This window comes from Prinia subflava, chromosome 2, assembly GCF_021018805.1.
Source record: "Prinia subflava isolate CZ2003 ecotype Zambia chromosome 2, Cam_Psub_1.2, whole genome shotgun sequence".
Lineage (NCBI taxonomy): Eukaryota > Metazoa > Chordata > Aves > Passeriformes > Cisticolidae > Prinia > Prinia subflava.
Genome location: NC_086248.1, coordinates 103,504,076 through 103,521,788, shown reverse-complemented (window position 1 = coordinate 103,521,788; position 17,713 = coordinate 103,504,076). Strand labels below are relative to the sequence as shown.

Below are 17,713 nucleotides of genomic sequence, written 5' to 3'. Positions count from 1 at the left end.
AGGGAGATATTTAGGCCCTGGAAAGGGATAGGCAGGAAATAGCTGTTGATGACAGTGGTTTGGAAAAGCCTAAATAAAATGACCAAACATATCACTATAGGTTTTAGCAGAAGAAAAATTAGCTGTTGTAGTAAAATACTTCAGTAAGAAATTTTAAAGGATGGTAGATTTGGATTTTAAAAAATGGCATACGAGATGAACATAGGTTCAATTCCAATTTTGTGTTCATCTGCAATTAAATTCACAATTCAGCTGGTGTCACTGTGAACTGAACCCTCTGGACTTAATGCAAACAAAGGGGTCCATACAGTTAACAGTGGTGTCTGAAAGAGGTTTGAGTAAGTAGGTTGTTCCCAGTTTCAGGTGACTCAAGAATCTACCCTCTTCCAAGAAGCTTCATCAGGAATGCTATCTAATATGTATGATTACCATTTTTCTAATCCAGCATTAATTACTTTTTCATTACCTATATTTCTTTTATTAATTAGTTCATATATTTTAATATCAGACTTTTTAGTGCAATGCCATAAATAACTTGTATTTTCTTGTCCTCTAGGCTTGTCAAATGATTTTCCCAAAGGCGAAATAGGGATATCTTAAAAGCTTTTAATTGTTTCACCAGTATTTTGTGAAGAGAAAAGCTGTTTTCAGATGTAAATAATCTGACAAATAACCAGGGGTAAAATCAGACATGAAAATGAATAAAATAATCCTGAGGGAGGGAGCTCAGAAGAGCACAAGTTTGAACAAAAATTATTCTACTATAGCTGCATTCCTAGTGCTGTATATTTTTTCATAACTAAATCCACGTACACAAGTGGAAATCTCAAGGACAGAAATGTTCTCTACCCAGTTCATTATTTGCTGACCTTGGGGAGATCCACCTCCAGCTGGTGAGGAATGGCTCTCTAATGAGGCATGCTAACATCAAAGGTGATGCAGGGCTCTGCAACTTAATAACCTCTCCTAAGCTCAGAAATCTGGGTCTCATGGCAGCACTGCCCAAGCTACTGGGGTCAAGTGACATCAAGACTGCAAAATGTGGGTGAAACTAGGGAGGGACCAGCAAGAGCCCATGGCAAAGGCCAGGGAGCCCATTACCAGGAACATGGAATTGTGTGAAGGAAAGCAAACTCAGTATCATAATAAAGCAAAACTGAGGCAAATGGAGTTTTAAGAGATACAAAAGTCTTTCCCAGGGATATAAAACCTCTTCTGTTTTGTGAAGCTGAATGGGGAGAGTGGTCCATGCTGAAGGAAAACAGCAGAGAAGAAAACCAGCTCAGCATTTCTGTACATGAAGGATCCGAGATGGCCTAGTGCTGTTGATGCAATTCCAGTGTCTTGTTTTCCTAAGCCACGGATCTGCAGATCCACAGGCAGCTGTGACTGCTAACAATGAGCAGCCCAGGCTGCACTTTGCTCCTCACCAGAGGAAATGCAGAGCATGCTCTGTAATTCATCTTTCTGACCCAGTTCATAAGAAACACTGCTCGTACTGGCAGGATCTCGTCTGACAGAAGGCATGTCAGCAAGAGTTTTTGCTCAGTCTCACTCCACTGGCCACAACAGAAGTGAGTACCAAAGCTATTGTCCTGGTAACTGCTGTTCTTGCTGTAATACTCAGTGCTTGCTTTTAGAAAAACAGCAATCTATTTCCTTTATATGCAGCAAATTAACAAAGAGAAATTCACAAACAGCATTATTAGACAGTCTTGAAGTTCACAGATGACAGTCAGAAACAAATAAATGTTTTATTGGCTAAACAGGAAAAAGAGCTGAATTGTCATACTAAGTTCAAATGAATTTTCTTTGAAAGAGAGTATTTCTCTGACACCCTTTTAAGAGTATAAACCTATTGAAAATCTTAGGAATGGCTATTAAATTTAAAAATCAAGGTAAAAACTTGATTTATTTCTGATCACATCACTTGGCCTGCCACTTCATGCCTGTCCAACTGATTGAAGAGTAACAAAAAGCTGTAGGCTCTTCCCTCCTCATATGAATCTCAGTATTAAAACTGACACTTTTACTAAATGTTTCACCTTTTAAGTACTGTCCATGTAGTCCTCAAAGGAAAGTGTAGATATGTTAGGTAGGCATGGCTAGAAATTGTCAACAGCTGTTCTTGGAATGAACATTGTGCCTGACAGGAAATTCTGGTGCATTTGACACTGGTACCCATACAGAGTATTATTCTTCGTCTCCTGTCTCTGTACTAATTTCTTGCTATTTTCTACAATTAGACACAAACTGTAAAATGTCTAGGATCTGTGATCCAAAAATCTTAACTAGACAACACCAACTTTCCCCAAGCCTCTACTGTTTTCTTTTTAAATTTTCACTCAAAATACCCTTATTTGAGGTTACTTACAATTATCACAGGAAGTTCCCTTAAAGTTGATGGGGAATTTTGGTCACGTCAGAGCAGACACTGTAGCAGGGAAGGAATGTTCAAGAATTGTTGTGGCATTTTCAGTTCTTTATTAATGTTACAGAGGGATTTCCCCTTCTTTCCACTCCTGTGGAACAAAAAGTAACTTTCAGTCTGCTGTATTTGTGGCACCTTTAGGAATTCATAGCCATACTTCAAAAGGCTCAACCCCTCAGTGCACTTACTCTTTATTGCCCCCTCTATTTCTATAGTTTAGATTGATAGGGAAATGGGATTCTCTGGGAGCAAACAGGACAAGGAAGATGGCTGTCCTTGTCATTGGCTTGCCGTTTTCACTACACACTGTTCTATCAAGCCAGCCCATATTCCAGTTAAGGCTGTGGTTTCATAACCCCGCTGTGGATCCCAAGTGTCCACCCTTGTTCCCTGTTTTTCCCGTTCTCCTAAGTCCCTTCAGGCAAAGGCCGTTAACGCAGCAGTGCTGACTGGGAATCAGAGTCAGCGGCGAGAGCAGCGTCCTTCCTCAGCTTGTGTGCGAGAGGAAGAGAAAACCACTGTGTCTTGCATCAGCTAAAAAGGGCAGGTTGGTTGTCATTACTCCCCAAACTGTCCTCTCCCTTGGCTCTCTGCAGGCAGGGCTGACCAGAAATGTTTTGACAAACCCTGAGAAGGTAAGTGGGGCTGTCCACGGTCACACTTTTCTGCAGATTCAAGGCATCAGGGTTTTTTCTAGCTATTCTTTTTCATTTTGCAATAGCAAGTACAGGAAGTGATGCCACGAGCAAAAAAAAGTTAACTGAGAAGATGAAGTAACTCTGTAATTTGCAGATCTGGGATCAAGGCACAGATCATTTATAATTTCCATGTCTTTTGTGTAGAGTCTTTGTGGTACATGGGACATGCAAAATAAAGGAGATGGGGATGCTTTTCCTTTACAGAACAAATACTGCTCTTCAAACAAGGTAATCTCTAAATCTGTTTTTTCAGAAGCAGTAGGCTACACTCTGTATTAAATACTGACAGTGGTGTTCAAGAAAATGAGATGTGAAAGAGCAAGATTGTTCTCAATGCATTTTTCAAATTATAAAAAGGATACTTTTTTAGTTCAAATATATTCCTAATGTACATTCTTAGAATAGTTAAAACTATTGAAACTTCAGTCTTATAATAATGTTTCTTCTCTGTTTCTGGGTCATCTAACTTCAGCTGTCATCTTCCTCAGCTTCTGAGATTTACCACTGTAAGTGCAGTCATGAAACTTTCTTTCAGGAGCCTTCCCAGGTAAAAAGTGCTAAAACAGTGCAGTCAAATACATCACAAGCTACAGGTTACAGTAATGTAGCCCTGTAGAGCTGTGACTTCTAAGTATTTCCTAGAACAATACTCCTGGGACTCCTGACAGCTACACTGAAAATGAAAGCCTTCTATATTCAGTTCAAGATTAGAGAAATAATTCAAAAGACAAACATTTTAACCCATTTTAAGGGTTGCCTGTCAAACAAGGGCTCAGCAATCAAAGGCTGACAGCTTCCTGTCCTAGGGCGAGTTGTCTCACCTCACTGAGGTGGCTGCAGTCCAGGTTCTCCTGGCTCTGACTCCACTGCAAACATCTGCCCTGGCAGCGGTTCAGGCTGGTTGGTGTCTGTGTGTACCTGAAAAGGAGGTAAATATTCTCACACTTGGTGGGAGCTACTTAGAAGAAACTTTAGAGCTTCTTCACAGGTTTTCAGAGCTCTTAGTCCTGGGAAAAATAAAAAAGAAAACAAAACCCAAACCAAACCAAAACTGAAAACAAAACTTCTTTGACTGCGTCTCAATACCTTGTCTGAAGTTTTATTTTGTATTAATCTCCAGTTGAAATAAGAAACTGTAAATCATCTGAGGTAAAACAGCTGACCATGCATTTTGTATCTAAAATGTAGCAGTCTTTCTGCAGGAACAGTGATCCACAGCCATGCACACAGGCCAACTGCATGATGTGGAGGGAAGCAGAAACATCTAAAACCATTTAATTCAATTTTTAATGCTAAGGAATCTCAGTATAAAATGGTTTCTGTGAGCCAGCTGCTGTTACTACTACATGGGCTATCAACTTCTACTGGCTGGGCTCTAATTCCTAGAAATTGCTTTATGCCAAAGTCATTACTGCCTAATTAGACCCTGCAAGAAACAAGGGGATGAGCCAGGGAAGTTCCATGGCATTGTGGGCACAATTGCATGTTTACAGACCGCTGCCAGACACAGGGAGAGGGGCGCTTGGTTGGTCAGGCTTGTACAAAAATGCTTTTGTGGCTGCCCATAGGAGCTGGGAATTTATTGGCAGTTATTTCACCCATGGATCACCAGATTCTTACTCAGAACCAAGACTGCAGAGTGTTCCTTTGCCTTTCCTTAATTCTTTTGTTTCACAGGAGGGTTGAGTTCACTCTAGCAACCTGGTTTGGGACAGAAAGACCTGATTTTTGCTAAAAAATAAAACTGTGAGAATCAAAGTCATTTAACTATGCAACATCATCTAAGTTAAAAAAAAATACTTAGAATGCAAAAGACAGACTAATATTACAAGGTCTGTAATTTATTTTTCTAATCTGTTACTTAGGCATTCTTCATGGGAAAAAAGTCACGATTGGAATTGGTTTTTTTCCAAATCTTGGACATTAGGGAAAATGCATATCTGGTATTTGAGTTAAGAAAAACCTTATCTGTTTAGCTGTTACTTGATTTTTTTAAAAGCACCTAATTTCAGTCACTTTTTTTGCAATTTTTTTGGGATTTGTTTGGTTGTTTTGTTTGTTTATTTTTTTTAATTGGGTGTGCAAAATTAAAGGTATTTGAAAAAATGCTGCTGAAATTTAATTTATACCACACAGGAGACAAACTGGATTTAGTTTGAGATTTTGTAAAATGCTTTGTCAATGAACCACATAATGTATTAAGCAGATATATCCATGCATATTAATGCAGGATTGAATACTGGAAGCACAAGCAGCAGGAGAAGGTTTATAGAAGGGACAATGGATCAGGCCAACACACTGCTTGTTATCCTCTGATTCCCCACAAAACCTTTCCAGAAAGTTGGATTTTACCTTAACATGGGTGTGTCCTGGATTCCACCTTCTGAGGAGAAAACCTGTACTGGTTCTGGATACCACTTACTGAAGATATGAGTTTTTCCCCTCACAGGCACCTTTGTTCTCAAAAAGGGAAATGGAAGAACATGGTCCTTCACTGAGTTTTCCTCATGGGCACCTTTATATCCCAAAGGTGAATGAAGGAGCATCTTTTCCTCCCACACTTTTCCCCTCATAGATACCTTTACTCCCTAAATGGAAATGGAAAGTCATCTCTCTCCCACACAAAGCTTTTCCCTCATGGGTACCTTTATTCCCTGAGAGGGGAATGGAAGAGCATTTACTTCCCACTCTCTTCCCCTCACGGGCATCTTTATTCCACATAAGGGGAATAGAACAGCATCTCCCTCCCTCCCGCGCCAAGTTTTCCCCTTATGGGCCCCTTTATTCCCCCAAGGGGAATGGAAGAGCCTCTCTCTTCCACCCTCTCTCCCTCCCGGGCTTTTTTCCTCACGGGCACCTTTATTCTCCTAAAGGAAAGGGACAATATCCCTCCTGCACTGAGTTTTCCCCTCACGGGCACCTTTATTGCCTAGGAGGGGAATTGAAGAGCATCTGCCTTCCTCACACGCTTTTCCGCTCACGGGCACCTTCATTGCACAAGAGGTGATTGGAAGACCCTCTCCCTCTCTCCCGTGCTTTTCCCTTCACGTGCACACTTATTCGTCTGGGTTGAGTTTTCCCCTCGCGGACACCTTTATTCCTCAAAGGAGAATGAAAGAACATCTTTCCCTCCCACACTTTTTCCCTCACGGGCACCTTTATTCTCCTAAGGGAAATGGAGACTATCCCTCCCGCGCTGAGTTTTCCCCTCACGGGCATCTTTATTACACAACAGGGGAATGAAAGAGCATCTCCCTCACGGGCACCTCTATTCCCCCAAAAGGGGAATTGGAAGAGCATTATCATTCCTCAGGGCCACCTTTATTCCTGGGGCGGGGAAGGGACAAGGCTCTCTCCGCCTCACACCGAAGGCTGAGCGCTGCCCGCAGCCGCATCGCGCGCGCGCGCGCGGGGCGCGAGTCCTGCAGCGGTTTCGCCGCGGCACCGCCCCTTTCTAATCGCGCCGCCATCCCCGAGCGGCGGCGGAGGGATACCCGGCTCCGGGCGGAGGGATCCTCACGCTGAAGCCGGCTGGAGAGCCGGGAGAGCGGGAGGCAGGCAGGGAGGGAGGGAAAGAGGACGAGGAGGGGGCGAGCGATGCGGCGCGGCCGCGCTGGCTGAGGCGAGGTGGCCCCGCAGGTCGGGAGGGCGGGGGTGGGGAGCGGAGCTGGTGCCGCGGCAGCGGTGGCGGAGCGGCAGGAGAACAGCTGGGGAGGGGTCGGGGGACGCTCCGGGAGCGGCGAGGGGAGAGCGAAGCCTGAGGGGAGCGGCCAGCGCGGGGGAAGGGCGAGGCTGCGGGGTCGGGCGGCGTGTGCCGGTCCTGCCGCTCTCTGGCGTCGTAGTTTAGTGGAAAAGGGAAGGGATAGAAAAGGGAACTGATTTAAAATAGCCCCCTGTCCCTCCGAGGGCCGGTTCCCTGTCGGTGCCAGTGCGGGGGGGCAGCGGCGCTCTGGTGCAGCCGCAGCCCGGGGGGCTTGGCGGCGAGAGGGGCGGGGGTCGCTGCCCTCGCTGCTCCCCTCGCCCGGGCTTGGGGCTCTTTTTTGTGGGGAAGGGGCAGGATGAGCTTGCGGAGTTTTTCTGGAATTTTTCCTTCCTTTCTGAGGCGCTGCCGCTGCTGAAGCAGATTTTTCCTTCCTCTCTCTCTCTCTCTCTTTTTTTTTTTTTTTTTTTTTTTTTTTTTTTTTTTTTTTTTTTTTTTTTTGTCTGATGCAGAATCCCAGTAGCTAGGCAGCCTCCCTCTTTTCTTTCCTTCCTTCCACCCCTTTGCTATGTAGGAAGGGAGAGGCATCAATGGAAAGGCTGAAATACGCGTAGATGGACTTTCGGATGCATTTTTTCTTGAAAGAGGAAGATAAATCCCGCTAGCCAATGCACTGACTTTTGTTACTGTTGCATCGCTTGGTAAAAATGGGGTTCGCTCACTCCAGCTGAGCCCTTGGAGCATTCCAGAGAGTTGCTGCAGTGGAGGAATTATCTTTATTTTTTGCATTAGAGGAGCTGCATTGATGTTAACCATTTTTTTGTAAAATGGAGAACGAGATCTTCACACCCCTTCTGGAGCAGTTCATGTCGAGCCCTCTTGTCACCTGGGTAAGCGTTCATTTTCCCCTCACACGTTCCCGGTTTTATTTGCTCATTGTTTGAGGAGACCCTTGCGGCAGGGAAGCGAGGTGGAGTTGGTGTCACGGTGCTGCTGCTGGTTCTGTTCCAGGTGAAGACATTCGGACCGCTGGCTGGAGGAAATGGGACCAACCTGGAGGAATATGTGGCCCTGGTGGATGGAGTGTATCTAAACGAAGTCATGCTGCAAATGTGAGTGTGGGCAAGCGCTGCCTTGGGGTAATTTTTCGCTGATTTGTTTCTCTTGTATTTTTTTGCTGCCTTACGAAAAATCCTTTTCTCCCTCTCCCCGTATTGACCTTGATAAATTACTTTCATTTGTGCGTGACACGGTCATGTGGTGAGTTAAGAGGAGACTTGGGATCGCGGCAGATCTCGACTCTGCACAGCTGAATATCCGAGCAATGTATTTGCAGGATGTATAGTGTGATACAGGCTGAATCATCATTGTAGAACTTACTGGAAAAGGGGCTGACTGTAAATAGTTTCCCAGATTTCCACTGAGAGGCATAAAAAAGGTTCATCCTGCTGTAAGTCATGCTCATAAGGAAAATTTTGAATAAATTTGCTTGGCTAATAAGGTTCTAATCCATATCTTGGTGCACGTGACATGCAACTTAAGGATGGCATGCAACTCACACAGGGTTGTGTACTGAGCAAAAAGACTGCCCTTAAACTCCTTCCTCTGCATTTTCCATCCTTCCAAATTAGAGTAGATAGCAGTTGAGCAGTAAAGCTGGTGCTTTAATTGTGAGTGTAGAGTGTTTTCTGGCTATAGCCAACAGAAGGAACGCTTTTTCAAGGGTTTATAAACTTTATTGAAAACTCTGGTTGTCAGGAAAAAATCCTTTACAGTGGCTCTCTGTTAATGGTAATTTTGACTGGAGTGCTGCCCACTACTGTCATGCTGGGGAGTAACACTTGTCAGGTGTCTAGTGATATAATCATTGAAGTGTTACTAGTACAAAACTTTCTACATACCTTTTATATAAATATAGAGAGAGAGTCTCTGCAGAGAAATACATCTATTTTCTGTATAGTTATGAAAAACTGTGGACTTAGGGCTGACTGGCTACATCCATCAGTGTGTGAGCAGCTTGTGTTGGCAGCTGTTCCTCAGGAACACTGCTCAGGGATGGGCATCCTCTTGCTCTGTTTATAGCTTTTATTCATATTTAATGCTTTAAAAGTTTTTACCCTAGGTGTTCAGCTTGTATAACTAATCTGTATCAAAAGAACAATTTACCACATTTAAGTGTGAATTCACAATCTTTTAAAACCAGTATTTTCTTTGTCACCTACTTCTGTACAACTAAGACTCTCAAGTATTCACTTCTAATATTCACTCTAATGTTGAAAAATATGGCAAACTTGATGGAATGGAACTTTCTGGAAAAAAATTCTGAATGGATTCTGGCACACTTTAGTACGAATTCTAAGTGATGCATTTCACTGAAGAGTACTATTTTTATTTTACAACTTCTTTCTTTTTTTCTTGGACTACACAAAGTAAGTAGATTGTCAACTGTGGCCACACATTTGATACGTAGAGCTTCTATGGGATGAAAAAGTTTGACAGCTGGAAGGCAAATTTAGCACTGGAACAAGGTGATTTTGAGGAATATAGTCTTAAACGTCTTTCAGTCAATTTTTTAATACTGAGTATAAATTGATACCTGATGCATGTATGTGAAGTGGAAAACTGTGGAGAAGGAACATTCCCATGCCTAAGGTACTGTGTGTTGAATTTGGCTGTGACTTTGTGCATCCTTGACCCCATGCCATGATTTCTGTACTTAGGAAGCATTAGGTGTGTATGTGTAAAAATACACATTGGAGATGTAAATTTTAGAAAAAAAATAGTCTGGTATTCAGAACAGTCAAAACTACCTCAAAGTGGAGGAGTGTGTAAAAGCATTGGTGTACAAATAAAGTACATTTTAGAAATATGTCACTACACTAGAAGGTTCTTTTGGGAACTCAGATGTATCATGGCTGGTTACTGCTTAGAATTGCCTCTTAGAACTCTGTTCATATTTTGGGAAAGTTCAGTTTGTTTTGGGTTTTGTGCCAGGATTGAAATAGGGGAAAAACTGTTTCATGTTTTGCCGCGTGGTCCTGTCTGCGGTGAAGTCACTGTGGAAACCTGTGTTAACTTTTAGTCCTGTTCACTTTGAATATCCACCTATTGAGCAAGTGTCTTCATTTGCAAAAACACTTCAGAGATCTAGCTCTAAGTCATTATCAATACAGATTATTTCCAGTGTTTTCCATTTTTATTTCTCTTTTGTTTTCCATTCATTCTTTACTGTTGTATGTTGAGGAAATGTGGCAGAAATTCTTGTCATGTGACTTCAAAAGAAAAGTGTTTTTCTTCAGAATGTTGGGGTTGGGGATTTTTTTTGGTTGTTTTGGTTTTTTTTTTAAAGCTCAGTGACTTCACATGAGAACTAGAGGTCTGTGGTTAGGAGCTATGGCAGTGGGGGCTGTTAGAGGTGCTGTGGTCCTGCTGCTCATATACTTTAATACTTACTTTATTCTTGCCAAATGTTGAGAAAACAAATTCTGTGACCATAAAAGTGAGTGTTAATATTGGATTAGGCATGGTTTGTAAACAGTTACACAGTCAAAAAAGTGGCTTTGTTAGTTAGAGAAGGTTTTTTATTCAGTTAGAAAAGAGTTAATCCTGCCCTCCATCATCTACAAGTGAGAGTTTGTCAGTCCAGCGTTTGTTTCTCCTTGTACTTGCCTGGATCAACTTTATTTTCAGCAATTGCAGTGACTCAGGGGAAAGATGTGTCAGCATTGGAATAGTTGCAGGATGCTGATTATGGGGTTTATCAGTATTGAATTTATTAACACCTCATCCATGAGAAAATTCATCACATTCCGTGTATGTTTTTTACCTTTGGATGTTTTGGGACCTGTGAAAATTGCACAGATTCTGTTCAGTGTTGAGTTACATCTGAAGGGCTCTTCCTTGCTGCAAATGCTACAGGCCAATTAATTTTTTTTTTAAATTTTATTTTAAATTAAGGAGAGTCCCAGTGTTTATAATATTAGCTCCTAACTGGAGAGAATGTCTCTAATTTCCTGTTTAAGTTTGGGTCCCATTCTTCAGAAGCATCTGGTTACTTACCTTCTGCTGGGATCAGTCAGTATCTGATGCTTGTGGATAGAAACCCATCTGTCTTTCTAAATCTGAGCCTTTATCTTTGTGCTCTTTGATACAAAAAAGGGGTCATGCGTCTTGGAAATAAATCAGAGCATGAGAGATTACTGCAGGAGTGTTCTGCCATGGCAGGGAGGTGGAGGAACATGCCAGGAATGCTTCATACCTTCACTGCACCTCTTTATCATAATGCTTCTAACATGATATTTTTAAAGTGCTCATAGGCTTGAGTGGAATCTGTTGTGCATGGTACTGAAATCAGTGAACCAGTATAATTCAATGGATTAGTCACCTGTTGCATACCCAAGTACAACTGCAGTAAAATAATACTTGATTGTCCAGGAGATATCTTTCCACAACCTGATTAACGTCACCTCAGGTTTTTTTAATAGTCTTAGTCTTTTAATAGTCTTAGTTTATAAACACTGTAGTGTTTATAAACTCCTCTGATCCAAAAAAATTGCAGTATCTTTACAGAAACACTCATTTTCTGAATGGTATTTATTTCCACTTTTGATAGGTCTTGTTCTCTGATACTTGTCAGCTGAATTCCAATAGGATTGGGTAGGAAATGATGGAAGTCTTTTAGCATGAGCTGTGGTTCCCAAACTGACAAGGGTTTTGCTGGTTCCTTTGAATAAAGAGACAGCTGCAAGTAGTAACAAGATTGGGGGCTTTTCATTACATTTACTACCACCATTAATATTTGGTCAAGCAACAAAGACTTGAAACAGTATTTTAGCTTTAATTGCTTTATTTTACTGTGGTTTGTATTTGTGCAAATAAATCTAGTTTAAAGGAATTGTTGGACCCATAGTGTATGCAGAGTAACTGTTAGACCCAAACTGTATGACATTTGGTAATGTACAGAACCAAACTCTGAAACTTAGTTAATTTAATCCACTGTCTGGAAAACCTGCCTGCTTTCATCCTAGCGTGCCATTTATAGCTTTGGTCTTAATTACATAAATCAAATCATACTTTCCATATCAGTCTTTGCATCCACCAGACATGCTGAAAATTGCTTCAAAGATGAAGTCTTTTATTCTTCTCCTAAGTTTTTTCCCTTTTACCATTCTCCCAGAATTTTTCACTGACTGGATCCACTGCAAGCCTTTCACACCATGAAATTTTCCAGGTGGAGTGGCTGCCTCTTTCTTCCCACCACGCTGGTGGTGTGTGCCTAGAATGTGGACAGCTTCCTTGGCTCCTGTTCTGAGGTCTCAGCCTTCAGTTGTGTGCTTTTTTCCAGGCAGTTGAGCTTGCCAGCCCATACTTCTGGCTTGCCTATATCTTCCCCTGAAAGCTGGACTGGGTCACCAGTGCTGGAGCCAGCTGCCTGGCTCTGTACGAGAGTGCAGCAACAGCCACTCAACCCAATTAACTCCTTCTTGGGAAGGCCAAGGAGGGAGAGGCAGCTTCAGCTGGGCTCTGGCTGGGTGGGGAACTGGAAAAGAGTTTTGAGGAAAAGGAAATCAGCGACTTTGGCAGCAGAAGTAGGTACATGTATTTTAGAAAAAGGTCAGATATTATTAAATCCACGCCTTTATCACTTCATGGTATAGATTCACACTTCCCAGATGTGCTGTCAGGTTTTCCATGGATGCAAGGTGTCGATTGGACTTGGTGAGAGTTGTTGCTCCCAAGAGTAGTTCTGCAGCAGCAGGGCTGAGACTTTCTTCAGGAAAGCTGAATTTGTAACAGTCACTTTTTTTATAGAGAAGCAAATTCTTTAATGAGGGGTCCAGCACAATGGGCACCAGGATGCTGGAATTAAACCCTTTTGTTTAGAGAAGAGGAAAACGAAGTTCTGGGTGTAATGATGAATATTTTCAGATGGGACCATCAGCCTGCAGTGAGCTCTGAATTGGGCAGGTCAGGTGGACACAGGCTGATACCTGCACAAGTGAGGTGTTTGGGTTTTTGATAGATAAAGGGGAAAAGTGCATGGGTTGAACATGGAATACTTGAAGTACTTGATCTTCGCTTGTCTCTATTTTACTAGTTGTTGTTATGCTTTTGTACCCTTTTCCACAGCTGATGTCCACTTCCCTTCATCCTGGCTACCCTGATGTATTTCTGAGCAGAAAACTACTCTGTAGTTCACTCTTGTTCCTTGCAAAATTTTGAAGATTAGGAATTAAATCATCTAACCTTCCTTTAAATGTACACATCCACTTCTTTTCTCTCTCTACTTCATGTGCCATCTTGGTTATCTTTCTTTGAGTCTGTCTCCTTATTTCTTTTGGTAGACTGCTACTGACCCCATCCTTACTCTAGGCTGGTTCCTTGGGCCAGGGAATAAAAACTGAATTAAAAACTATTTTTTAGTACATACAGAGGTTTCTATTAAGCCTGTCAACCTGTTCCATAAATAGCCATCTTAGATCTAATATCAAAAATAACTTGTCTCAGCTTTGAAAGCATTCTGGCAAGGAAAGAACATACATTCACTATGGCTGCACAGTTTCTGCGTTTCAAATTCTACATGCTGTTTCAAAGCACTCCATGAGAATAACAGCAGCAGTAAAATCCAAAGGTTTAAGTTAACTACAGACAACTGGCTGATCAGCTTGTACCCTTCAGTGGCAAGGCTGTGCTGCTTCAGATTTCGTGGCTGGTCTGGGGATCTCCTCACCTCAAACCTTTGCAAAGTACTTCTGTGCCCTGATCTTTCTTTTAAAAACTAACCTAGTTAACTGATTTGGGGTGCTAAATCAAGCTCATCTTATCCTATGCCATATTTGAGATTTACTTCTAGATTGTCCTTATTTGTTTCTTCTGTTAAGAGGGGACTTTTTAAGTTTTGTGTTTGTTCATATGTTCCTCTTACTTTTGTTTCGTCCTCTTTTTTCTCCAAGCTAAATAGCAATTTGTTGCCTTCATTGTCTTTTATAATGCACCACTTTCCCCTAGGTAGTAATTATTTAGGGATCAAGACATTTTTCCAAAATGCTGCTTTGTTAGAGCACATGACTTCAGTGGTCAAAGATCATTTGGGAATAACAGTGTGAGAATCTCTGTGTTTGTTTGCTTTGTTTTAGAGTCCGGTCTTTACCCTAAAGATGCTCCAGAGGCAGTTGTTGTTGAGCACTGTTTGCAAAACGCGTCCCTTTTGTTTCATGGGATTAATTGATACCAGGGCTTTGAATTGAAGCAAAGCTACTGCTTGACCCAAGCAAAAATTGTCTGATGTTGTATTTTTGGATGGGAAACTGTTAGGGATGAACTCATAAATGGTGTCTGTCCTATTCCTGGCCATTGAGTGTATCTTTGTGTTGCACATTTGGAGATACTCCAGTACTTTCTTCCTTTCCTATAAGTGAGGGAAGACAGTCCACTTAAGTTTATTACAGAATTTTATCTTGGTTTAAGCTTCAGGGAAATATTTGCTCTAGTTTTTCTCTGTGTGGTATCTTTGTTTTTCTTAAATAAGCCCCTGAGCAAAAAGTGTCTGCTGGAATTTCCTAGTAGCTTGGGAATACACTTGCTGTGTATTTGGTGTATTGTGTGTGCTGGGCAAAAACAGAATATAGGAGATGTATGAGAGAATGCAGATAAATGTCCCATTGTCACTAGTCTAAAAATGGGTGTAGAGAAAGATGAAAATATGTATTTTATTATTAATCATTTACTTACAGAGGGTTTCTTTTCCTTCATAAAAAAGGAAATTATCTACCTTCATGGTGTTCCAACCAAAGGTACTTCATGGAAGTATGGAAGTCTATGTGGTGCTATTTTTGCAACTGAAGATCTTTCTAGTCACTAAAACTGCAATATTTGTGTAGCTTTGGTGCCATCTCACTTGGCTGATCACACATCACTCTTTCCTGTAGTTCTTAATGCCCAGTACTGAGATGTTTATCTCTGGTCAGGCTGTTGTGACTATGAAGTAAGAACTAATTTTTTTTTGAGAGTTTGTAGCTTCGGCCAAGTTTAAAATCAAGAGTAAAATGAGTGAACATTTTTCCAAGTCTTTCAAAGGAGAAATAATTTTTGATAGTGCAGTGATTATCAAATAAAGCAAAGTACATGCTGCTGTGGTGCTGTTAGTTAGGATAGGAGAAAAAAACCTTGTGCTTACAAACTCCTAATTTTTTTTGATGCTTAAGTAAAGAAGACTGCATAGATGCATATTGCATTTAAATGCTACATAGTAATTTTCCCTTATATTAATATTTTAAAAGTCTTAGAAAGCATGTTAGCTCTACAAATGTCATTTGCTCAGGGCAGTAGTGTTTATTGTCTCCTTTTCTGTACTGCTTGCTTCTTCCTGGCAGTGATGACAACTTGCTGGCCTTATTCTGCTGCTTTTATAACTTGATGTTTCTTCCAAACTAATACCTGCATATTTGCAGAATGATCCTCCCGAGGTGAGCTGTGGAGGCATTTCCTGACTGCAGTGCCCTGGGATGCTTGGTGTCAAGTCATGCTGCATCTTGTGATGCAGATCTGGCAGTGCTTGTGTGAAAAGCTGATCTTACTCTTGTCACAGGATTACTGGGGGTGGCAATGTTTGCAGCGTTCTTGTGGTCAGTTGCTTTAAAGTGTTAATCACAAGGTCAAGTAGTTCTCAACTGCTCTGTTAATTGGTGCTAAACTGAATAGGTCTTGAAAATTTGGACTCATTTCAGAAATAAAAAATGTTGGCTCTGAGAGGGAAAATAACACGCTATGCCTGAAGTCGAAGTCAAAACTTCAGACTTCGTGATCCTCAGTATTTTGCATCTGTGGCATGTCCATCTTCCTGCTTTCCTGACCTTTGGCCTGTACACTCCTGCATCCTTGGGCACCTTTTGGGTTTGGTTTAATTTGGAAAATTGTGTGGTGCCAGTACTGCAGCAGTTTAAATCTCCTGTTTCAGGTGGTACTTCCTGCTAAACCTTCTGTAATTTAAAAAAACCCTCTAAAACCAACCAAGCAAACTACCAAGATGTCCCTTGAAAGAGATTTCGATTTGTTGGAGTAGAATGTGTTTGTCATATGTGTTTTCTCAATTAAAAAAAAAAAAAAAAGTTTATTGATGTTTATTCTAGGAATTCTTAAATTTTTAATACCTAGGTGTGTTTATTTTGTGTGTTAAGTGTTCTGTGCTGCTCTGAATCCTATGGATTTTCCTTTCTGTGAGTGACACTTGTTAATTTGGTGGCCGCCAAATTACCTTTTGATTACCTTTTGCCAGCTGTGGAGCACAGACTGTTCCACATTCATTGATTTGTTATGGGGAGCTCACCCAGGTGACTTGGTGCAGTCAGCAGTGACACGCAACGTTCGGTTTTTGGCAGAAAGCTTTATTTTTTTTTACATACTGCCTTTTAGTGTGATAGGAAAAGAATAGTCGAAGTCAAGGTGAAACAACAGTAATAAAGTGATTTCATACTATTTGATGATAAAGACAGTGGTTGCTCTATAAACTTGGAACTTAGGGATTTGGGGGGGTTGTTCTTTTCCACAAGAGTGTGCTTAGTCAATGACATATGAACTGTTTTACCTCCTTTCTTGTTTTCTCATACATTTTACTCACCTGCATACATCTTCCTTACTGCAGTTAGGGAAAAGAGAACAGTAATAAATCTGGACTGTTCTGGACTTCGTTTCGTTTTTTTTTAAACCCTGGAAGGAAGAAATTAAAGATAAGTCAGCAGACCTGTTGAATGTACTATGATTTTGCCTGGCTGTTGTCACATTCCCATGTAAATCTGGGAGCATGGGGATGTGAGGGGATGTCTCTTCATGCTGAGCTGGGACCACACAGAGCTTGTGATATGCAGCAGGTCCCCATCCCTGGAGCAGGGAGACGCAGGGTTACTGGGCAGGACAGGGCTGCAGCTCTTCCAGCACGCTGCAGCCGTGAGGAAGCAGGCAGCCCCTGTGCTGGGAGTGCCAGCCAGGCCGCTGAGGCACCGGGCAGCTGCCCTGGGAGAGTTGAGCCCCACAGATGCTGAGCTGAGGCTGGCAGAGGGAAGCTGTCTGTGTATGCTCAGTATCCACGGAAGTGTTCTTGGCAGTGCTCCCTGTGATCCCACCAGCCACTCTGTTTGGGTTAGGCCAGTTGGTCGTGGTTTGGTTGTTTTTCATTTTTAAGTAGGCACAGGGCTTCAGCCTCCTAACAGTTTATGATGTTGAACATAATCCTAGGAAGTGGGGTTTTGTGCAAGGGCCAAAAGACTTTTGATGTTAGGCCTGCTTCCTAAAGCTCACACGATCACGAGGCAGAAAACGTTGGATACAGCTGCTGAACTTCTGGCACAGTCAGTCCTTGCTAAGTGCAGAGTTAGCAGAGTGTCCTTAAATTGAAGTATTAATACTGACTTTATGGCAAAGGGTATCTCAGTGTTTGGGATATCTTCAGATGTTTGAGCAGATGTTTGCAGAACTACACGATCATTTCAGCTGTACATTGGTTGTTGCTCAAACAGTCTTGAGGGTAGAAATACAGGTGTTGTACAACCTAAAGGTAGATTGTCACATTTTGAGCATGTTTACTATTTTCTTGCCAGTAGTAAATAATGAAGATGCTGCTTTATTGGTTGAAATCTATCCCAAAATTCTGTTATCAGTAATTACTGAAGTATTTGACAGATACCAAGAGCGAACCTCAGCACTCCAGTTAAAAGGACTTTGCAGAAAATGAACTTTATTAGGCATGCAGCATTTATTTGTACAAGTGAATGCTGTGCTGTAAGCTTAACCACAGGGTAGCATTTCACTGAACTCACCAAATACATTCAAACAATGGTATATATCAAATTAGGGTGTGTTATGATACCAGACTTAATCATTAAGTACCAT

At 41.7% G+C, this 17,713-nt stretch overlaps 1 protein-coding gene across 23 annotated transcripts in view; it reads left to right on the top strand.

Moving 5' to 3' along the window:
• The first annotated feature begins 5,041 nt into the window (after positions 1-5,041).
• CCDC88A (coiled-coil domain containing 88A) overlaps positions 5,042-17,713 on the top strand; it is a 68,266-nt gene continuing 55,594 nt past the window's right edge. For 16 of the 23 annotated variants that reach the window (XR_010079474.1, XM_063391386.1, XM_063391379.1 and 13 more), the window contains exons 1-2: positions 6,771-7,719; positions 7,841-7,941. Coding sequence is in view for 22 of the 23 variants with exons in the window: in XM_063391386.1 (XP_063247456.1) it covers positions 7,657-7,719; positions 7,841-7,941 (164 nt within the window). In the remaining variant the exon portion in view is untranslated. The other 7 variants (XM_063391391.1, XM_063391389.1, XM_063391387.1 and 4 more) reach the window with 3 other exon arrangements.